We start from the raw sequence: 24,073 nt of genomic DNA, 5'->3' as shown, positions 1-24,073 counted from the left end.
TCCACTGATTTATCCTGGGTTGGAGGGCACTTCTAGCTCCGCCCCTGGATAGAAGAATCTACCAAAGATTCCACATTTCCATGTGTGATTATCTTGCCTCTTCCTAGTGATAGTATGTTTCATTAGACTGCAAATAGGAAGGTGAAGATCCACCTCCTCATTCCGCGTATGAGAATTGTCCACCATAAAAATATTGTACAAGCAAAATGAAAATTAAATCCATCCTCACTTTAAATTACACGCTAATTAAGTGCAAATTTAGTCATTACATACAAAGATAACGAGAAAAGGAAAAAAACTATGCCATATGGGAACAATGATAAGTTCTTGAGTCACTCAGATGGTTCAAAGACTACCCTGTCAACTACTTTTGCACCCCTTCCTTTGGCCATGCAAAGCCCAACATGATGCATTAAGTCCTGCAACAATACAAGGGTGAGTTGACTCATTGTTAGGATCTTCATTCTTCTTAGCTTACGACAAAAAGTACCATTTTTAATCTATTAATGTTCCAATTCGCTCAATATTCTCTTATCAGGCCGCTCCAAAAAAAATAGAGGTGCTTCCAAAAATATTCTCTTATCAGTGTTTCTTGAGCTTCCTTTTTCCTGATTTTCCCCTCTTTCACTTGCCTGCTACAGCATGTAAATAGAATGTTTTTTTAACCCTATCCGGGCTTTTCTTATATTCAATACAACAGGCAGCTCTCCTGCCATGTTCTTTTAAAAAAAATGGTTTCAACAGATATAAAATTAGAGTCTATTGAAACAAAAAATTATTTACCCTTTTTATGGATCTAAATTTTTATAAGAGAGAAAAGAACTGAATTATAAATAATTCGATATTTATCGAAGAAATATATCAAAGAAATAGCCTTCTCTGCATCTGATGTTATGAAAACATCAACACAAGTGCTATTGTTCTGAAAAAGTGCATTCGCTGATGATTTAACGCAAATTTGTATCCCTGTTCAGCTTATGACTTCAGGATTTGAGATTGTGATTCAATACCTGTGGATGGGCCAAAGCTCCTTTCACATTCATAGCAATTTCAACAGGAAGGTCATATGTAGCACACCCCTCAGAGTAAATCACAACATCCTGTAACGGAGGTACTCGACCAATATTTCTAGCAGCAAGAGCAGAGCTTGCAAAATCCAAGACACACATGTCTGTGCATATTCCTAGCACCAAGATCTGCATCGAGCCAATCGCCCGGATCATGCACAATAGGTGGATGCATTTCTATAAAATCCTTGGGTGCAAGGGCAAACTCACGGTTTGGATCTGATGTTTCCCAACCCAATCAGCAAAGGTATTGGATCCATCCTTCTCTATGGAGCTGATGTAGCCATCGATGCAATGTTTCCGCTTTATAACCACATTCGGCTCATTTTCCAACCACTCCAGAGCTGCGCATTGAACTGAAATTTGTGAAACACTACTCAAAGCAACCAATGTTTTATAGTCCATCATCTCCTTCAGAGTAAATCGTTAACTGAAGATCTGAATCTAACAGAAAACACATTGAATTGAAATTTGTGAAACACTACTCAAAGCAACCAATGTTTTATAGTCCATCATCTCCTTCAGAGTAAATCGTTAACTGAAGATCTGAATCTAACAGAAAACACATTGAATTGAAATTTGTGAAATACTACTCAAAGCAACCAATGTTTCATAGTCCATCTCCTTCAGAGTAAATCGTTAACTGAAGATCTGAATCTAACAGAAAATCAGATGACAGAGCACAAAAGCTGAGCAAGAACTCCCGAGATGCGCAGCCTGATCGAGAGTTTAGCACCAACCTGGAACAAAGTTCTCCTCCCCGCTACCAATGATACAGTGAGGTGGAAACGGATCCTCGGGCTTATCTGGAAAGTGGCAATCCAGAAATGCAAATATTGGCCAGCTTCTGTCACAGAACTGCCTAGCGAGCCTAGCAGCCTCTCCCACCATCTTCTCTATCTGTTTGTTTGGTGTAGCAGGAGCCTTCAATTGGAAAGCACAAACCGTTTAGTCACTAGAATCTAAAATGAACAAATTTGTCAGACTCATAAGCAACAGTAACTACATACTACCACATGAAGAGAGTTGGGGAAACTCAGTCATAACGAATTCGAACATCACCGGGAACTCTGACGCGGCAAATTGCTGCAGGAATATTATCAATGTTCTTGTTCCAATTACTTAATTAGTACTACTGAAACCTCAACTCCTTAGGATTTGGATCCCAATCTGGCCCTGATAACAAAAGAATCAGCGACTCTTAATCCTAAATGGAGGTAAAAGGAAAACCAACATGACAGAAGCTGAGGAGGAAAACAGATTACAGAACAAGCAGAAGAAAACAAGACAATACAGCGGTGAAACCAGCTCTTTCAGTTCGGTCCCTTTCCCAGATGGATATCAGTCATTCAGTCAACACTTCAGTTGCCATGAACACAAGTAGTAGGAGGAGGAGGATGCTCACGAGGTTCCCGGCGCCGACGGTGCAGAAGCCGTTGCTGACGTCGACGAGGACGAGCCCAACGCCGGCCCCGTCGAGCGGCGGGAGGACGAGCTCGCCGTCGCTCTGGAACGGGATCTGCGACCGGAGCAGGTCAACCTCAGCGGCGGAGGCATCCGACCCCATCCGCGGCGCGCGACGTCGACAAGTTCGGCACGGCGGGGTCCCTGTTGACCTCTCGACGGTGAGGCCAGTTGATGGATATGGATCGAGGGGAAAGCCAAGGAGGCGCGCTCCTAAACTATTCTCGCGATCGCGACTCAAGCAAGCATGCAGGTCTTTGTTTTTCCGCACGGAATAGAGAATTGATTTAAAGGAGCTACCGCACTTGAGGCCCTTGAACAGTCGGTGCTTCTTGTGGGCAAAGCGTCGAGCACCTCGAGCGCCGCCTCCTGCCGCCACACCAGTCCAGCGGACGTACGGACCGGCGAGAGGGATGATGGCATTTATGGGAGGGACGGGCAACTTGCAAGTGGAATGCTCCAGGATTGCCAGGGGATGCAATGATCAATGATGGTGGCCGGAGACGAGCGAGCAGAGTACTCTGGCGGGCGAGGAAGCTCGACGTGTGGTCAGCCAGCCAGCGACGGCGGCGCGTGGGAGAATCCGGAAGCAGTGAAGGCTAGGCGCGTGGATGGGACGGGAGGCGAGCTCGGGATGCACGGCGGCGAGGCTAGCGGACATCGCCGGTGGCAGCAGGAGCTCACCGTGATTTCCAGGTCGCCGGCGGCGGGAAATATTTGGAGATAGCCCCTCATAATTTTACATATACACCCTAGATTGGATCCGAGTATTTGCATTTTAAGCCCTCTATTTTACATATACTCTCCTGATTTGGATCGCGAGTACTAATCGCAATCCGAATATTTGCAAAATTACCCCTGGTTTTGGCCGGGTCTGCTTTCGCCGCCCCGCACGTCCGCCGCTCTTCCGGTGGCAATCACGAAGACCAATCCTCCCGGAGAGAGCAAGCACGGAGGAGAGCCGCTCCGAATAGCCGCGGGCAGCAATGGCGACTCGATACTGCTGGTCCGCAAGCAGAAGAAAACAAGCGGTAAAACCAAGGAGGAGGACGGCAGCTCTTCCAATTCGGTTCCTTTCCCATGTGGAGATCACACTTCCACAGCGCACACAAGTAGGAGGAGGAGGATGCTCACGAGGTTACCGGCGCCGGCGGTGCAGAAGCCGGTGCCAACGTCGACGAGGACGGACCCAACGCTGCCCCCGTCGCGCGGCGGGTGGGCGAGCTCGCCGTCGCTCTGGAACAGGATCTGCGACCGGAGCAGCTCCAACTGAGCAGGTACGCGGGTCTTTCGTTTTCCACACAGGCTCGGTAGCATATAGAGTACATATTGTAAACCTCTGGATCTGCTACTGCGCTAATTAGACTAGGAAAACTCCTTTGGGTTTGCTTAATCGGGATACAGAGAGAGAGATTGAGAGAGACAGAGAGGAGCACGGCAATACCTTCGTGCCCTTGGGCAGAAGCGGATGCCGACGTGCCCGTCATGATGGTGCAGCACGGGGAGCTCGGGGCGGTCCGGCCGTAGGTGTACAAGGTCGGGGCAGTCCGGCCGTAGGTGTACAAGGTCGCGGTGGCCGACGGTGTGGACGCGTCCGCGAGCTCGGGGTCGAAGCAGGGGCGTCGAGGGTGATGGCAGGAGGAGCTTCCCGTCGCAACCGCGCTTGACTTAGATGGGCTAGGGTTGACTGTGGGTGGGTGGCGGCGGCCGGTGAACTTCGTGTCTCGTGCCGCTGGCCCCCACCTCCTTTTTATAGCGCGGCGCGACGGGGGCCCACCAGCTAGGGTTGAGCTGGAGCGCCCCCGATCAGGGCGCATAGGTGAGGTGGCCCATCGGCCCATTAGGGTCCGATGGGCTAGGAGATCAATCCAACAGTCTCCCCCTTGATCTCACCCTGTACTTTTCTTTTACTTTTACCTTTTTCGCGTTTCGTCATAGATTTGTGTATAGAGCATGCCTCATCGTCACGATCATCTGTCGATGGATTTAGCAGCTACAATTCACACTTCCATTCAGAAATGGATTCTTTAACCTTTTGGGCCCTTGTAGTCCGAAAATCACAGGCTATCCCTTAGCCCCATGCCAGCTACATGTTCCTTGAACACGTTGGGTGGTAAGCCTTTCGTTAGCGGATCCGCAAGCATTTTCACTGTGCTTATATGCTCAAGATTTATGATCTGATCTCGGACTTTATCTTTCACAACATAATACTTTATATCTATGTGTTTGGCAGCACCACTTATCTTGTTGTTGTGAGCATACATTACTGCGGGCTCGTTATCGCAGTACAACTGTAATGGTTTAGATATATTATCAACCATTCTCAGACCGGGTACGAATTTCTTTAGCCAGTTCACCTGCCCTGTAGCCTCATAACACGCAACAAACTCGGCATACATTGTGGACGATGTAGTGACGGTTTGTTTGCAACTTTTCCACGATATTGCTCCCCTGGCTAGGGTGAACACATATCCTGACGTGGATTTTGTGTCATCTCCTGCGTAATCGGAATCTGAGTATCCTACGATACGCAGAGATTCTGTTTTTCTGTACGTTAACATGAGGCCTTTTGTTCCTTGCAAATAGCGCAGAACCTTCTTTACCAATTTCCAGTGTTCCGATCCTGGATTACTCTGGAATCTGCCAAGTAACCCGGTAACATAAGCTATGTCAGGGCGTGTGCACACTTGTGCATACTGTAAGCTTCCCACAGCAGAAGCATATGATACTATTTTTATTTGATCGATCTCATATTGAGTCTTGGGGCATTGAAATTCCCCATATCTGTCGCCCTTAACTATAGGTGCAGGTGAGGCACTGCATTTGTGCATGTTGAATTTCTTTAGTACCTTTTCTATATATGTCTTTTGCGACAGTCCTAATACCCCTTTCAATCTGTCTCGGTGAATCTCGATTCCTAGGACGAATCTTGCTTCACCGAGGTCTTTCATCTCGAAATGCGAGGATAAAAACTTTTTCGTTTCTAGCAGCAGACTGACATCACTATTTGCCAGTAGAATGTCGTCCACATACAAAATTAGGAAGACGTACTTCCCATTTTTGAACTTTGCGTAAACGCAATTGTCCTCGATATTTTCTTTAAACCCGAATTCTTTTATTGTCTTATCAAACTTCAAGTACCACTGTCTTGAAGCTTGCTTTAGCCCATAAATCGATTTCCTCAGACGGCATCCTAATTTTTCTTTACCTTCCACAACAAAACCTTTCGGCTGTGCCATGTAGACGGTTTCATCTAGATCCCCGTTCAGGAATGCTGTCTTCACATCCATCTGATGTAATTCTAGATCGTAATGAGTTACAAGAGCCATTATGATTCTGAAAGAATCTTTACAAGAGACTGGGGAAAAAGTCTCGTTGTAATCAATTCCTTCTCTTTGTGTGTATCCTTTAGCCACGAGTCGTGCTTTAAATTTATCTATGTTCCCTTGGGAGTCATATTTAATTTTGTAGACCCATTTGCAGCCTACTGTTTTGGCTCCTTTAGAAATTTCCCCTAAGTCCCACACTTTGTTGGTACTCATCGATTTTATTTCGTCTTCCATAGCGTCAAGCCATTTCGACGAATGTTCACTTCTCATGGCTTCTTCAAATGAAGTGGGATCATCCTCCATTTGAATTTCTTCGCTATTATAGACTTCATAGTCATTAAAAATAGCGCGCTTCCTTATTCTTTGAGGTCTCCCGTGAGCCTGAGCCTGCGGTGCCTCATCTATTTGGGGCTGCTGGTGCTCCTCTTCTTGTGCGGCAATTGGCTCGTCAGGAGCCTGATGAATGGGTTCCTCTTCCTCATTCATCGTCACCACAGAAGGAGCCATTACAGGTGTCGGCATCGCAGTGACTTGCACTGGCGGTGCAGACACAGCGGGCAGCGGGAAAAAGGATTCCTGAATCACGGGATTGGGTGTATACACCCGCTTCTCCTCAAGATCAATTTTCCTTGTTGTGCCGCTCCCCCGGATCATTTGATCCTCTAGGAAAACTGCGTGCCTCGTTTCTACAAATTTCGTCGATCTGTCTGGGCAGTAGAAACGAAAACCCTTTGACCTTTCTGGATAGCCAATAAAATGGCAAGATACCGTTCTCGAATCTAGTTTTGCAATGGTCGGGTTAAACACTTTTGCCTCAGCAGGACTCCCCCACACCCGCAGGTGATTCAGTGAGGGTACTCTTCCTGTCCACATTTCATACGGCGTTTTGGCACCGATTTACTTGAAACTCTATTAAGAATGTGAATGGCGGTTTTCAGTGCCTCCATCCATAAACTCACTGGCAACGTGGAGTAACTGATCATGCTTCGCACCATGTCCATTAGGGTGCGATTGCGTCTTTCAGCCACTCCGTTCTGCTGAGTCTCGCCCGGCATCGAGTACTGGGCTACTATGCCTTGTTCCATCAGGAACTTCGCAAAAAGTCCTGGAACTTGGCCATATTGGGTATGTCTACCGTAGTATTCCCCTCCACGATCGGATCTTACGATTTTAATCTTTAAATCGTGTTGATTTTCTACTTCGGTTTTGAATATTTTAAATTTATCCAAAGCCTCCGATCTTTCTTTAATTGGATATATGTATCCATAACGGGAATAATCGTTTGTGAATATTATGAACGAGTCATATCCATCCACACTCTTTACATTAAACGGACCACAGATATCTGTGTGAATTATTTCTAATACACATGTGCTCCTCTTAGCATTTTTCTTTATTTTCTTAACGAATTTGCCTTTTATGCACTCAATGCATTGTTCTAAGTCAGAGAACTCTAATAGAGGAAGAATTTCATTTTTAATTAATCTCTCTATTCTCCCCCTCGAAATATGGCCTAAACGACAGTGCCATAATTTCGACGACGCATCTTGAGTTCTCTTACGTTTTCTATTCGCGAGTGTAGACGAGAATACATTCGCACTCTTATCGCATACGGAATTCACACTTTCGCGTAACGATATCAAATAGAGATCATTCTTTCTGAATGCAATGGAAATAACTGTATCATTACATTCAATTAAGCACCTGCCATCTCCAAATAGACAGGAGTAACCATCTTTATCCAGGCGAGATAAACTAATTAAGTTTCTGTGTAAAGAAGGAACAAATAAAACATCTCTAAGGACTATAACGAAGCCAGAGTCAAGTTCCAAATGAACGTCTCCTACTGCTTCAACGTCTGCCTGATCTCCATTTGCCACTCTAACTTGCTTTTCGCTTCTTTGAGTGGTTCTCGTCGAATGGAATCCCTGTAAAGAATTTGCAACATGAACAGTCGCTCCTGAATCAATCCACCAAGTAGATTTTGAATATTCTATATACAAGGATTCATTTACAAATGAAATAATATTCTCACCTCTCTTTTCCATGATCATCTTTAAATATTTGTGACAATTCTTCTTGTAGTGACCCCTCTCTTTGCAGTAGAGACACTGATCTTTATCTACGAGAGCCTGTCCCTCCTGCGGTCTGTGTTGTTGAGAGTTTTTACCTTTAGAGGAGGAAGAAAAATTACCCTTGAAATTGGTATTTTTCTTCTTGTTTACATAATTTAAAGATCCGCCAGTGGTGGATCTTATTCTTTCCTCCTCCTGAACACACATTGCAATGGTCTTTTCAATGTCCCAAGTATGCGGTTGGGTGTTGTAATTGACAACAAACGTGTCAAACTCTTTTGGTAACGAAGCAAAAACCAGATGGACAATGTGATCCTCCTTGAAGGCAAGGTCCAAAGATTTTAGCTTGTTATTCTGGTTGACCATGCGATGAATGTGTTCCCTTATACCACCGCCAGTGTATCTTTCTGAAACCAATTGTTTGATCAACTGGGTTGCATAAGTCTTTAAAGAACCAGTATACTGATTCTTTAGTTTTTCAAGATACTCTGTGACAGTGGTACAATCTGGGATTGAGCCCATAATCGCAGGCTCAATCGTGTTCTTTACCACTGCCAAACACTTTTTGTTGGCAGGGAACCATTTTGCATAAAGTCTCTCATAATCTGCTTTTGCTTTCTTATAAGCAAGCTCTGTTTGCTTCCAAGAAGCATCTGTGTCTGTGTCCTCTCTCTCAGGAAACACAGGCTCTGTAGGAGTCGGTGTAGCTAGGACCCAAGCCAGTTCACCCATGATGAAATAGAGATCCAGCTTTCTGTACCATTCATTGTAATTATCTCCCTTTAATATTGGAATATCGTTGATGGAAAACATCATTGATACTCCTCCTGAAAAACATTCATGAGTGGTGAAAACATTAAATTAAAGTCAAATAAATTATTGCATATGTATAAACACGACGTTGGTTAGAAATTAAAATATGCAATATCCTTGTGTATTAAAACTAAGACACCGTTGGGCAGAACTAGAATCAATACATAAAAAGTTATCTATTGAAATTGAGGCATAATCTCTTTTTGTATTAAATCTAGAATACCGTTGGGCATAAATAGAGATAATACATGAAAAATATCTATAAAAGGTAACTCAGTAAAAATTGCAATGTTATCACTTGTTAACGTTGGTCAAAAGATAATAACATTACAAATCAGAAAAAAATTATCTATTTGCCTTGAAGAATTTAAATTATCCCGTTGGTTCAAATTTAAATTATCCCGTTGACATATTTTAATCTTTGCAGCGGAAAAACTGTGATTCTATCAAAATATGTCAAAATTTATCTTTTATAAACAGTGCATCAAAGTTCATTCAAGTTTGAATTTGAAATGTATCAAATTCAATCAAATTCTATTGAAAAGGTGATTCTGGAAATTGAAAAAGCGCACTGTTTTCCTCTGTTGCAAGCGGCTCAGCCGGCCCACTCGCGCGCGCGCGTACACACGCGCGGCCTGCTAAGGCCCGGCCCGCCTCCCTTCGCGCACGGCCGCGCAGGCGCTCGCGCGTCCGGGCGAAAAAACCTGGGCCCGGGCCGCGCATTCGCTCGCCCGCGTGGGCCAAAAGTGGCCCAACTGGGCGCTGCTCGATCGCAACCGCACGATCAAGATCGACGGCTGTGCGTCGATTTCGCGCGATCAAAACCCCGTCGCCGTTCTCCCCCGAAAACCCTAGCTTCATTTCTCCTCCCCCCCCGGTCCCCGGCGCCTTCGTCTTCCTCAGCCCGAGCGAGTGAGCGAGAGGAGCACGGCGACCGGCGGCGTCCGAGCGGCGCCACGGCGAGCCCCTCGCCGGCGTGCGCGTCCACCGCAAGGTGAGTGCGCGGCCGTCGAGGGGCTTCACCGTGGTGCCCGGATCTATGGCGCGGCGAGCAGCCCGGAGGCAGCTCGCGCGAGCTCTGTCCGCGCGGGGCCCAAGGCCTCGCGGGAGGTCTGGTGGGCGCACCGGCGTCCCGTGGACGGTGGGCGGCGCAAGAAGGGCCAGGTAAGTAACCCCTTTGCCGCCGCCCCTCTCCTGTGTGTGTGCTAGGGTTAGGGTTAGGGTTAGGGTATCGCGGGGATCTGTACTGGGATTCTTTCTGGGGTCTTTTGTTGGGTTCTTTTCTCTTTAATCTCCCAATACTAATCAACGCAAGTAGATTAGGCATCTGATACCAATGTAAACCTCTGGATCTGCTACTGCGCTAATTAGACTAGGAAAACTCCTTTGGGTTTGCTTAATCGGGATACAGAGAGAGAGATTGAGAGAGACAGAGAGGAGCACGGCAATACCTTCGTGCCCTTGGGCAGAAGCGGATGCCGACGTGCCCGCCATGGTGGTGCAGCACGGGGAGCTCGGGGCGGTCCGGCCGTAGGTGTACAAGGTCGCGGTGGCCGACGGTGTGGATGCGTCCGCGAGCTCGGGGTCGAAGCAGGGGCGTCGAGGGTGATGGCCGGAGGAGCTTCCCGCCGCAACCGCGCTTGACTTAGATCGGCTAGGGGTTGACTGTGGGTGGGGTGGTGGCGGCCGGTGAACTTCGTGTCTCGTGCCGCTGGCCCCCACCTCCTTTTTATAGCGCGGCGCGACGGGGGCCCACCAGCTAGGGTTGAGCTGGAGCGCCCCCGATCAGGGCGCATAGGTGAGGTGACCCATCGGCCCGTTAGGGTCCGATGGGCTAGGAGATCAATCTAACACATATAGGACATACACTAACATGGCATGTGCATATGGAATGAATAACGAAGACACAAGCACATCAAACTGTATGGCATCCACTATGAAAAAGTATACATGATTGTACTCATCATGACCTGAGATCTGTGCAAATTTGAGTCCATATAGAACGAAGCTAGGCAACTGCAGGGAGAGGGGTCTCCCGTTAGCATTAACTAGAGAACCTGCTGTGTTACTTTTTCTCGCAGTACAGTTACTTTCTCCTATAAATTTAAGAAAGTAATAAAATGATTGTCTTACTTTTTCTCGCAGTATAGTTACATTCTCAACTGTAGGTTGCTATGTTACTTTTTCTCGCAGTATAGTTACATTCTCAACTGTAGGTTGCTATGTTACTTTTTCTCGCATTACAGTTACTTTATGTTATAGATTTAAGAAAGTAACAAAATAGTTGTGTTACTTTTTCTCGCAGTACAGTCCATGTTTGTGCGTGCGCAACAAAGGAAAATGGAAACGGCATGCATAAGTGAGAGTATCATCAGTGCATCAATAGCTTGTGTTTCCTCACTTTCTTTGTATTGGGTCATCAGTAATTTTCTTCTATCCGTTTATGAGGAATCGCCAATGTTTGTGTGTGTGCGCGGCCATACACTGATGCTTCATATTGCCACAAAAAAAATATTTAGCTCGGCCTTACCTTTTACCTTTTATCAAGGGATATAATAATTGAGAAACAATTATTTTGCGATGAGGCTTTTTCTTCTCAACCATGTAGCTGACTTGATTTCTTTTGAATGTTGGTTTACTTATATTTGACATACAATACAAGATTCATACATACATATAGCTTTTGATTTTTTTTTCATGACTACAATGAAATGTATCATTTCTTATCCATGCTCTGGGACAGGCTTGTCCATGAATTGATATGGACGCAACCCAAACACTGTCCTAGACAAAATACTTTGTTTTTCAATCCACTTGTAAGAATAAGGGGCCTATTAGGTGTGCGCACGCTCAAAGTATGAAGAACACACAAATTTGAAGGTACCCTCAGTTTGGTTCTCGAATAATCCTGCAGTAGGTAGTCTAAAGTCATGCAAATGTTTTGGTGTCGCTCAATATCTCAAGCTTGAACTAGCATGTTGATCACTAGTCAAGCAGTCAAGCTACTGGGTTAATTGCGAGAGCGTCGGAGATATCAGTGATGCATGATGTGGAGAAGCAATAACAATAGCCATCATATCTTTGCACTGATGTATGAGCAAAGTGTCGAGCACCTCGAGCGCCACCTCCTGCCAGCACACCAGTCAAGCGCAGCGGCGGCAGCACATGTAGAAACCGGCGAGAGAGATGATGGCATTCATGGACAGAGTAAGGGTAGGGACGGGCACCTTGCAAGTGGAATGCACGAGACTTGGTAGGGGATGCCGGGACGGTGGCCGGAGCAGAGTACTCTGGGGAGGAATCTTGACGTTGTGCCCAGCCAGCCAGCGAGCGGCGGCGCTTGGGAGAATCCGCAAGAAGGGTGGATTCTATGACGGGCAAGCGCGGAACGCACGGCGGCGGGGCGAGCGGACGACGCCGTCGGTTGCAGCAGGAGCTCGCAGCGGTTGTCTTGACGCTGGCGGGTAATATTTACGGATAGCCCCATCACATTAATAATCGCAATCCGAATATTTTCAGTTTAGACCTTAAGTTTTATGAATATTTTCAAAAACCCCTGGTTTTGGACGGGCCCTCCTCTCGCCGTCCCGCCCGGCCGCCGCCGCCGCCCTTCCGGTGGAATCACGAAGATCAATCCCCTGTCCTTCCTCCCGCCAGTCCTAGCTGCCGCGGCTGCAATGGCGACTCGATGTTGCTGGTTCCGCAGGCAGTAGTCACGGTCACGGCTGCACCCCCTCACCGATTGGCCGGCGGCCGATTTGGCGATTTGCCGGAACTGCCATGAGCAGGTACGGCAGACGAGACAGAGAGGCTCCACGGTCTCTTCCGTGAAGATGGGAAATCGATGCTGCACTAGTTTCTTTCTTTCACAGCCATGGCTGCATAGTGCAGAGTAAAGGATGTTAGAGTTAATCTTGTAGTTTTATTTCTGTTGATCTTGTGTCGTGCAACGTGCTGTAGTGGCTAGGATTTGCAAGTGCAAACAGATCTCGGCAGCCATGATGTGTGTATGTGTGTCAGTCGTGTCCAGGTTAGCTATCGTGTACATGAGTCTGTGAGCAGGCTTTGCGTGCGTGTCTGGCCGAGTCGTGCGGCCAAGCGTGGAGTCCGTCAAGTACGCGTACGTGAGCTACTTGGAGATAAGGCATTTGGAAGTGGTCAGCCCGTGCATGCAGCAACGTGCAGAGATAGCGTGGCATGCAAAGGCTGTTAGTAGTGGAGTGAATTCCGGATCGGCAGCTGTGTGAGCCTTGGCCGTTCGGCTATTTGAGTCATCGAGTCTGTATCAGTAGGGGGTGCTCGCGGTGAAGAGAAACAAAAGTGCAAGTGCTAGTGCTGGTGTGCAGCACCGAATATCCTCTCTGTGTGCTAGTGCTTATCTCAGAGTCTGTGTTCTTACGTAGTGCGTGTATCCTTTCATCCATCTGAGTGTTCATAGAGTTGGTGAGTTCGTGGAGAGGCTGATCAGCATGATCAGTGCCAACAAAGGATGAGCAGGTAACAGACGTTGATCAAACTACTAATTCAGAACGAGTCCGATATCACTGATTTCGCCACAGATGATCAACGATAACCATGTAAATTTCACCGTGACGAACTGAGCAGAGCAACACCTGCTTCATTCATATAGGCGTATAAGTCACAGATACAGTACTCAGTCACAAGCTGAGCAACTGAACCTCTGCTCTGAATGAACAGCTCAATATCACCACAGGTTTGAGTAATCAACTGAGAAGAAAAGTAGGTAACATATGACAATAACAACGGTAACAAACAGAGGAAAATTAGATGCGATGAGGCTTATTCTTCTGAACCATGTAAGTGACTTGATTTCTTTTTGAATGTTGATTTACTTATATTTGATCTACAATACAAGATTCATACATACATATAGTTTTTGAAATTTTTTTGCAAGATAGTCAGAAACAACAAGGACAAGTACATTACAAAGATGATGCTCCGAAGCGACAACCTGTATCTGGCATCCCATACAACAACACGTACATGTATATTACACTCTTCCCCTATACATATAGTGGGATTTTGGTTTCTTCCAATTTCTCACCTAATATATTGCCGGCACTGAGCAACAAGTACAAGTGCAACAGCACATACTGCAATTAAAGATGGAGCATATGAGCTTTCCAGTGAGACCAATGAGATGGTTTATATAAGCTACAGTCCACGTTTGAGTGTTTGCGCAACAAAGGAAAATCGAAATGGCATGCATAAGTGAGAGTATCAGTGCATCAGTAGCTTGTGTTTCCTCACGTTCTTTGTATTGGGTCATCAATAATTTTCCTCTAGATATATATGCTAATAATTCGTTTATGAGGAATAATCAATGCTATCAAGATTTGCGTTTCATCTAGTTTGTGTGTGTGCATGCAAGAAGACCCAACCCAATTAAAGAGACATGAGAAAGTTTCATCTAGTTTTCTTCAGTGCGGACTAAAAGGTGCACATATTAACAGACGTCTTACTACGTTCATCCAACTACCAATTCAGAAGAAGTCTGATTTCATCCCAAGTGGTCAATTATCACCATGTGAATTTCAACCTGACGAAGTTCTGTGAACTCAGAAGCAGAGCAACACCTGTTTCAGGTATCAATCTCAGTCATATAGACGTACATGTAAAAAAAATACAGTACTCAGTCATATCGTGCTACATGAACTCGCACACAAGCTGAGCAATTGAACCTGCTCTTGACTGAATGACGGTTCCAAGTACTAACCTCAAAAGCTAATTTAGATGTACCTAATGTCCTCAGGATATATAGAAATGAGAAGATATGTAGGCACAAAATGGCTGCAGAAGACGCCGTTGTTTTCAGTAGAAGCAAACAAGAAGGCTGCACCTGTTTCTTTCTTTGACCGTCATTGGTTCAGAGTGCAGAGAGCCGACTAAAAGATGCACATGTAACAGACATCCAACTACTGCCTCAGAAGAAGTCTGATTTCACCACAGATGATCAATCATCACCGTGTTAATCACTTTTTACCCTGACGAATTGCAAGTGAAAACTACAGTAGTCTACAGGAGTTTCTGGCAGAATGAACAATTCAATATCGGTACAGGGTTGAATGCATGATCGATGATAATTCCAGTAATAAGCTACTGTTCGGATGTACCTGTGGCTCTTTGGAGATGTACAACTGAGAAGATGGCTGCCGCTGTGCTCTTCAGTAGAAGCAAACACAATCAGGATTGCACTCCATCAACTCGCGTTCCTCGACTGACCACCTCGTCACCGAGACTCTCCCTCACCGAGAACCCATGGCGGGTGAACTCAACTTTGTAGTCCATGGATGCAAGTTGCGAGACGGAGACGACATTCACACCGAGCGCCGGCACGTACAGAACGTCCGGAAGGGTGATCCTGCCGCGGCTTATGGATCCGCGACCCACTATTTCCATCCGGTAAGCGTTGCCCACCGAGAGGGTGTCGATCACTGGGGCAGAGCTTCTACGATCAAAGAGCTGCCTGTTCCCAGTCAGGTGATGGGAAGCTCCTGAGTCCAGGATGAAAGCATGCATTGGGTAGTAGGGTCGCCAGACACCCATTATATTGAGCATTGTAAACACCCTGCTATACTACTGGAAATAAAACGAATGAACTAGTTATATGACACTGATATAAAATATGAATAACTACATTGTAAACACAGACAAGGAAGGAAACAAGGTTGGTGGTGCAAATAAAGTTCCGGACGGGATATTTTTTTTTGAAAAAAAGGTTAAAAATATAAAACTCCTCCATGAGATGATGAGATTGATAGTGTTGCAGATCGCAGGCAGCCTGTAAAGCATGCCAATGCAAGATTCGACCAGCTACCACATGACTCCCTAGCAGCCCAAACAAGAGGGAACAAATGTCCTTTCATATTCACGGGTATTGCAGTGTGTTATTTTGGATCCATGTGACAAGCCTAATATAGTTTCATAATTTAGTCCTGTACATAGATATTACAACATAATAATATAAAAGATATGGTAAAGTCCGATTTTTCAACCTCCAACTATCACAAAAGTCCAGTTTTCATCTTCAACTCCAGAATTAGACACATATACAACCTTTTAGTACTCAATACGGACAAAACGAAAACACCCAGCAACAATTCCGTGCTAGTTTTGGCACATCGATTTTCGGTTTTCTAAAGGTTGAAGATAGAAACTTTCTAATATAGTAGTTGGAAAACACCTTTAGCTCAAACCATAAAACGGTTTCTCTATCCTCCAAGAGAAAACTGGCTAGTGGCTCAATTTAATTATCACAGTTTTGAGTTTTTTTTGTAAAACCACAAAGTTCAAATTTCAAGTGAATTTTATGAAAAAGCAAAGGCACAGGACCTATAGTAGTGGTTGAAATGGGAATGGGAATAGACTCATGTTTCAACCACCACTTGTAACAAGCGTAGTAAAATAGTACTAGTATTGTTATATATGACACTGCTTTTCTCAACTTCCAACCCGATGATGTTGCCTTGTCATGGACAACAAGTCTCTTTGCTAAAATTTCGAGGATTAATTTAATTGATGACGACCAGCTGATAGTATTGTTAAAAGGTGGAGGCCGGAAATCCTTTACATCTTCCGGATGTTGTTTTTCTTATACATCGCACATTGCACGTGGCGTACTAGAATAGGTTTTGTTGTGTTGGTGATGAGAATCTGTTTTCACGGGGCTGCCGCTGAAGTCATGCTAACGGGTGGAGGACGTGGGTCAGCATAGGAGTAGGGAAGGAAGATCGGAATCTAGTGTGGGTTTCAAACTTCGAGCGTGACCTGTTTGTAAACCATTTGAAGATTATTTTTTATTGGAGTTCTAATGCAACAAGATGAGATCATGTATGAATATATTATTATGTTATTTAAAAATTTCAATAAACGCAACATGCTATTCCAACAACTTTGATATACTACTAGAGAATTTCTAAATCATTTTTTCAACAATTTAAGGATTTAATGTTGAACTCACTTTTTCAAAATGTTGAAAATGTTTCTGAATTGCTGAAACAGTTTTTTTCATTTTTTTGAATAAATGGGTTGTTTTGACGATTTGTTTACACAAAATATTGAATATGTTAATCTTACCAAGTATTCAAACGCAATACAGCCCGGCCAGGCTGACTATGCTTTCGCCATCGATTCAGGATTGAGCTTCCCCACCTGACCGGCCGGGAATTGACAGCTCTTAATTTGATCGTGCATGGAAGCGTTGTCGACATGCCCTGGCTGGGCAACGCGCGTGCATATATACGGCAGGATGGAACTTCTGGGCAGTGGGTCCAGGAGCCACACCGTGGATATATATAGGAGATAATGTTTTTTCTACATTCGCGAGTAGCTATTCTCACCATCAGTATACCGCTGTGTATATATCCGCATACTCATTTATCACTTTGAGTATTGAAAGATACTTAAAGTACATAATATTGAAAGCCTGGCAGTAATCACAGTAGGCCAGCCGGAAGAGGCAGAGATAACATGTCAATAATCATGACTATAGTTGTAGATAGGTCTCTCTATCTTAGTTCTTTCTACGTTGAGATGGCATGACTATATATGGACTTTGGTCGAGCTGATGACCTGGTTGATTGCAAGGCAGGTATTAGTTTGCTAGATTACTGATTAACAAGGAGTGGTTCCCTAGTTCATTTTTGAGGCGATAGCCAATTAATTTACTCTTAAAGTTGGTGTTAATGTTCAGTGTGCAGATAATGTTTAAGTGGTTCTGCATCTCCAGTAGTTTCAGTCAAGCTGCTTCCTTCGGATGCCAGCTGAGTTCACAGTTAACATCAAAGTATGGAATGGCTTGATCTACCGATTCACAAGCTAATAAAGCATCAATTGCAGGAGAAAAGGGTTACTACCTGTGTATTCGAGAAAAACAAACGGGGGTTCATAGTAGAACTTCTACTGAGTGCGGACGGGAAGAAAGTTGCATCACATAAGTTGGAAGCAGAATACTCGATCAAATTGGTGCCGCCTTACCTCGAGATATCTGCATGTGAGAACCTTACAAAATGTTTCAGAAGCACTAGGCTCATCCACTAGACAGAACACATCTTCATATTGTCGTCTAGATGCTAGCTCCATGCAGAGAAATCAAAAAGGCTGGTAGAGTAGGTTTCTGGTCTGGTCATTCGTATTGGAGTTGCCTTTATTTGGTTAATCACTTTAGAGCCCTTATGTGCTGTAATTCAGTTAATCTGGTTCTTATGCATTCTATGCGTAGATGTTAAAGTCTGATGATCTGCTGTAATTTCATTGTTCTCGTAACGAATTTTTTGGTTCGCTCTTTGGGAATAATCAAGCCAAAAAAGATGCAGAAAAAGAAAATTTCTGTAATAACCACAGTAAGGAAAACCATAAATCAAATAAGCGACAGCCACCACAATTTTTTTTCTCATTCCACTCGCGGTATTCCAGATCAATAATGCGAGTCACTTCTCTAGTCTAGAGGGGGGAAAGTGAGTATGTCCACACTACCTTACGTATTGAATGAAACCTGGAAAGTTCGTACCCATCATGAAGAGCTAGCCAAGGGCGGATCCAACGTCTGATGAGGAGAAAGGAGGGAAAAGAAGGGGAAGGAGGAGGAAGGGGAAGGAAGATGAAGAAAAAGAAGAAAAGAAACACCTGGCATTGGCTATATATGTGGGTTTTGGATCTGCATCTTCCTTATTGCACCTGAGCTGGTGCTGCGACATTGAGGAAGCGGAGCACGTAGGAACCATCCCCCTCAAGAATGGCGCCCCCGACCTCGGTGCCGTCGGTCTCCATAATTCTGCATATTCCGTTGCCGAAACAGGAAATCAGGCCGTGGTCAGTATCTAGCTGGGGTGTCGAGATGAGGCCGTCTCGCAGCCCCTCGACGAGGGACACGTTGGGGATGCTGAAGTTGCCCCTCTGTATGCGCCCAGTGCCGAGGATGCGCAGGTAGCTCCCATCTGCCTGCGTCGCCACCAAGGGGGGGCTGTAGGGCTGGAAGCCCTCTAGGAGCGAGATGTCGCCGACGGCGTGCCTGGTCGCGCCGGAGTCCGCGATCAAACGTGCTCCGGACCGTGCAGCGTCGCGCAGGTCCGCCTCAGGCGACTGCGATCTTAAGGTCGCCAGCACAAAGCCCCTCTCTGTCTGATCCTGTGGGACAGCACATGCAGCAATTAGTATCATCATCCTTGATGCGAAAAGATATTGGCAAGATCGAAATGAAGAAAAGAAACAATTAGCCCCGAAAATCATTGAAATGGGCTGTATATAATGCCACAATACACTACAACTATATTGCTTACATGAAGCAAGCACGTAATAAAAGCATTAGTGAGGTGCCGTTGGAGTCCCAGGGACTTGTGGTGAGAACAAGATCCGTACATACAGTGGACGACGGTCATTATTTTTTTTCCTCCAAAATATACATATCAAGCTGCTCGAAAGATTTCTCAAAGAGCAAGGCAACTAGGAGAGCACGGCAGTTGGTACTTGGTACACACCTTCCGTTTTTTCCAGTAAACGAAGAACGCGTAGAACCCGCCGACGACGGGGGCGACGGCCATTCCCCACACCAGTAGCTGCACCGGGACGGGCATGATGCCCGCGACCTTGAAGGAAGAAATGACGGCGAGCACCGTCGTCGTCACCATCCCTCTGGTGGCGGATCCTGGCGGCGGTCTCTCGAACAGCCGCAGACAGAGGAAAAGGGCCATGAGGCACGCGTAGCTGGACACCACAAAGGCGACATCAGCTCGGTAGCCGTTAGACCGGTTGACGGCCATGGCCGAGTTGAAGGTGAGGAAGATGAAGACCACACGCGCCATCCAAGGGACGACGCTGCCGGCTCCGTCAGAGTCCATCGCCGCCGCTGCGCCCGCCTGAGCGGCGAGCAGGGGTTCACCCTGTCCTCCCTCTTCTTCCATGACGCTCTGATCTCTGGTGGCGCCACGCTAGCAGCAGGGGCCGCGCCGCCGCTGCTGCTGCTGCCGTGTTTGTGATTTGTGTCCTTCGATCTGTCTGTCTGCCTGCCTATGGCTATGACTGAGTTCTATACTCCTCCCTGAAGGCAGGCGAACCCGTCGATGGCAGCAGGGAGAAACAAAAGCATGTAGTCACAAAAAGGACGAGCGGAGATATTGGTTTTAGCGGTGGCAGACTTGGGGATTGGAGGTACTACCCGATGGCATACGAGGAATTTGGCTCGTCCGTCTGGTGCGGGGTTGCCATCCGGAGTGTGTAGACGGCCGTCGCCATTCTTGTCTTTGAGCGCAGAGTCGTCCATGGCGGCTAGCCTACGAATAGGATAATAAATAAACTAGCAAATGATCACAAGCAAGGGCCGGAGCGCCACCAAGGCTGTTGTTGTATATGGATGGCCGGCGGAGTCGACGATGAGCGAGCTAGTGACAAGGACAGACGGGGGCACTCAGCCACCCAATCCTTCCTTTCCCTCTTCTTCTTGGCACTAAGGGAACTCACTCTTGTTCACCATCAGCTCGCCATGGCGTCGCCGCCTGCTCGTTCCTTCTTCCCCTCTTACTGCTTCTTGGAGAGGCTCTTCCTATTCCTACAGCTCCTCGGCGCTCGACCACCGGTGCACGACGGCTACACCAACGACGCCTTCCCGTCTCCCAGGTAGGCACCAGTATTTATTTCCTCGATTCTTTTTCGTTTCTCTTTCTTTCCCATATATCACATCCTACGCCACCAGGCTTCGAGTCCACTGCAAGCGCTGCTAACTCAATCAAACTATTTGGGTAGAAATGGGGACCCAAATCAAGGGATTATACAAGTCTCGGAAACCTGCGCTGCAGCATTAGAGCAAGAGGGCGAAACGACGGTGCGGCAAGACAGTCCCGGCCCGGAAAGGCGATCCCAGCAGCGTAGCCATGGGTGCATCTCGCAGCTCAACATGGGGTCCGGGCCGTTGGCTGAGCCTCGTCTCATCTTGGATTCAGGAGCCACCAACCACGCCGTCGGCGACATCTCTCTCCTGTCGTCGGTCAGAATGGTCACTCCATCAGGCATCGCCTCCGCTTACATACGTATACGCGATGGGAGGCAGCTACCCGTCGCAGGGGTCGGCACCATATGCCGGGACGGCTTCCATCTCCCCGAAGTCCTCTACGTCCCTGGTTTCTGCGCCGGAGTCATCCTGGTCTCCGTGTCGAAGCTATCAGAACGCGGCTACATCATCATGTTCGGCCGCGGCCAGTGCCATGTCCAGGACCAGAGCAGCGGCGACGTGGTGGGGAAAGGTCAGCTGCGCGGCGAAGATGGCCTGTACCACCTCGAGTACCTCAAGATCCCGCCCGATGGTAGCACGGTTCCACCAAATGGCCATCTACACTGTCATCCCGCCATTTCATGATCAAGTCCGTGAGTGCTATAGCTAGCACAATGAGTCTTGCAAGTAAAATTGTCGCACCATGCATGTATGTGTGAGAGGTTATATATATGTTCAGTATTTTCCACAGTACATTGTCCTATTATTGCCTTTATCGCTATGTCTTTCAGCGTCTACAAGTAAGTAGCAAACATATATAATAGCGTGTACCAGGGCTGTGTAACCACTTTAAAACATTATATCTTATAGTGAGCTTCGGTGTGCTTGATGAAACTGGTAATGCCTTTCTCATTCAGATTTGAAAGATTGGTTGGTTACATAAGCTTTGCAACATGGTCTTCAGTAACGCAACGCAGGGCTTACCAGCGTGCGTCGCATATAGGATGCTCTGCTTTTCCTGGCTCTGAATTTCTCATGTCTGGTCACCTGTAACTGTAAACAAGGATATAATCGTTTCCCTGGATCTTTGGTCATTAGCTTAGAGATGTTTTTGCTACATACCCTCTCTGAAAAAGAAAGTGAATGCGTTTCCAAAAAAAAAGAAACTGACATATACTTAAGTTGCATTGCATCACGTAACTTGGAAGTAGATTGCTTAGGTCCTGTTCAGCAGCGCTCCCTCTGCTCCACACCGTGCGAGATTCTGCGGAACGTTGCCAAATGGGAAAAATGGCGCCTACTCCTCCCCTGAGTAGGGCGGAATCAATTCTCGTTCCCCACCCGCAAGCCTGCCCTGCTGCTCCAGGCCTTGGCTGAAGAGGAGCAGCGGCTCGTCGACAGCGCGTGCCACCTCGACTCCTCCGCTTGCAGCCTCACCAGCACACGGGAGGGGTGGGGGAGAAGAAAGGGGGTGAGGCGGGGAAATCCGCGGCGGCGAGGGCTGCTGTCGCCTGGAGGACATCATTGCTGCCAAGACCGAGCTAGAGCCAAGGGAGAAGCGTTTCCAAACGGTTTAGTTGGGGAGCAAAAGTGGCTACGAGCTAGAGCGGCTGGGACTCGAAGCTGTAGCGGCAGGGAGCAGTTTTGGAGCACAACCAAACGGGCCTTAAATTCAGGTGCCTCACCCCCCGCCCCCCAACAAACATCTCGCACTGAATATTGATTCGAGAAACAATCAATCAAATGTTATGAATCTCTCGAATTTAAGCATAAACCCAAAACCCCGGTCAGGGGAATCTCTTGCGACGTTGGACACCGGATCTAAAGAAACGCGCCAAATACTACTGATTTTGTCTAGGAAACGCGAGAACTAGGTAATCTCCACTGGGTAAGGAACAGTATCTAGCGTTGGCGACCGGCGGCGAGGTGGAAGACGCCATCTCGGCGGAGCCGCGGTGTTCCCTTGCTGCTGCTGCTGCTGCTCTCTCTCTCTCTCTCTCTCTCTCTCTCTCTCTCTCTCTCTCTCTCTAGCACAGAGCGGTTACCAGGGTGCAGGGCAGGGGAGTAATAATTGCAGAAAACCCCTTATTGAGAGTTTGGAAAACAAAACTGTATAGTTTTCCACTGATGTTTTCCAAATTCCCCTGCGGGTGCTTCAATTTTTCTGAAATGTTGCAAACGTTGATAAATCTTTAAAATGGACAACTGCAAACATCAACATATACGAGGATTTGAAAACCAAATTATCAGGAATTACTACGCTGATATCATATACTATACTAGATTGGAACTGGTGGTTGCCCCTAGGTTTCCGGTATATTATGTTTAGCTACTTATATATATCTTTTACACATTTAACATTAGAGCTAAGATTACGTTGAAGTTTATGTAAAATCAAACCAGCTCACACCAGTTAGCACACCAACTTAATTCGATCCTTCCAAAATGATATTATTTTTGATCCTCCTGAGCTTTATTTACAATGCCAAGGGTTAAGGATTAAATATCGCTGTGATCAGTTGTGCCATATGTGTTACCCTACAGCTTAGAAATATTACTCTACTTTTAATCCAAGCATTTTCCTGAGGAGAAAATAATAGAAATCTGGGACCCTGTTCCGCTGCTGGTTGCATCTAATCTTTTTGCTGATGTAACACAGGACGAGTTCATTGATTTTAGTTAGCTCCTCCTGGTTCTTCAGTTATTAGTAGGGACTGCAGCACATGCAGACAAAGATACATAAACAAGGCACAGAGAATGCAATGGTCTAATTTTTAGTTCGGGTCGCATCGAATGTTTGGATGCCAATTAGAGGGATTAAATATGAGCTAACTATAAAACTAATTGCATAAATGGAGACTAATTCACGAGACGAATCTGTTAAGCCTAATTAATCCATCATTAGTACATATTTACTGTAGCACAACGGTGTCAAAACATGGACTAATTAGACTTCATCTCACGAATTAGTCTTTATTTATGCAATTAATTTTGTAATTAATCTATATTTAATACTTCTAATTAGTATGCAAACATCCGATTTGACAAGGATCAAAGTTTAGCCCTTGAATTCCAACGGCCCCTAACACACATACGCCAAAACAAACGGGAAAAAAATGCTGGCACAATGTGGCGAAATTAGAGGGAAAATTCAGAATTTCAGAGGCGACGTTTGTTCAAGAACCCATGAAAACCCCTATGGTCAACAGTGCCAAGTATCACAAACATGGTATCCAGCCTAGGACTTTTTGCTATCTATAGTTCTATACTATATATACACCGTGGAGTAACTTGAACCTTGAAGGCGAACAGCACCATCTTGGAGGACTGGGTGGCGTATACTGATCAATACTACATAGTATAGGTACTTTTCAGTTAAAATAGAGCAAACCTGAATATCCGAAACAATTGCAAAAAAAATGGCAGTTGTATCATGCAGTACCTGCTCTGTTGTGGCATATGCAGAGTGCTAGAACCGACCTCGATGTCAATGCCTCCCTTTAGTGATGAGGAAACTGAAAGCTTAACATCCTCGGAAACAAACTTGTCAGCGGCATTGATCGCGGCGACTCTACAAAACAAGAAATAAAAAAAATCAAAATC

General features: G+C 46.1%; 3 protein-coding genes across 3 annotated transcripts; 1 reads left to right on the top strand and 2 right to left on the bottom strand.

Annotated features, from left to right (window-relative positions):
• Window positions 1-207: 207 nt before the first annotated feature.
• LOC112903117 (nicotinamidase 1-like) lies at window positions 208-2,785 on the bottom strand. The gene is made up of 5 exons (XM_025972333.1): window positions 2,473-2,785; window positions 1,808-1,991; window positions 1,278-1,411; window positions 1,011-1,196; window positions 208-419 (listed from the first exon to the last, which is right to left on the bottom strand). The coding sequence occupies exons 1-5, from the start codon at window positions 2,632-2,634 to the stop codon at window positions 333-335; spliced, it is 753 nt and encodes a 250-aa protein (XP_025828118.1). The 5' UTR covers window positions 2,635-2,785; the 3' UTR covers window positions 208-332.
• Window positions 2,786-18,078: 15,293 nt separating this feature from the next.
• LOC112902260 lies at window positions 18,079-19,869 on the bottom strand. Its single transcript, XM_025971228.1, has 2 exons — window positions 19,245-19,869; window positions 18,079-18,894 (listed from the first exon to the last, which is right to left on the bottom strand). The coding sequence occupies exons 1-2, from the start codon at window positions 19,665-19,667 to the stop codon at window positions 18,436-18,438; spliced, it is 882 nt and encodes a 293-aa protein (XP_025827013.1). The 5' UTR covers window positions 19,668-19,869; the 3' UTR covers window positions 18,079-18,435.
• Window positions 19,870-20,072: 203 nt separating this feature from the next.
• On the top strand, window positions 20,073-21,364 carry LOC112902261. Its single transcript, XM_025971229.1, has 2 exons — window positions 20,073-20,379; window positions 20,506-21,364. The coding sequence occupies exons 1-2, from the start codon at window positions 20,117-20,119 to the stop codon at window positions 21,113-21,115; spliced, it is 873 nt and encodes a 290-aa protein (XP_025827014.1). The 5' UTR covers window positions 20,073-20,116; the 3' UTR covers window positions 21,116-21,364.
• Window positions 21,365-24,073: the final 2,709 nt, after the last annotated feature.

Source organism: Panicum hallii, chromosome 8, assembly GCF_002211085.1.
Source record: "Panicum hallii strain FIL2 chromosome 8, PHallii_v3.1, whole genome shotgun sequence".
Lineage (NCBI taxonomy): Eukaryota > Viridiplantae > Streptophyta > Magnoliopsida > Poales > Poaceae > Panicum > Panicum hallii.
Note: the sequence above shows the minus strand (reverse complement) of the source record. Positions and strands in the feature narration are given on the sequence as shown.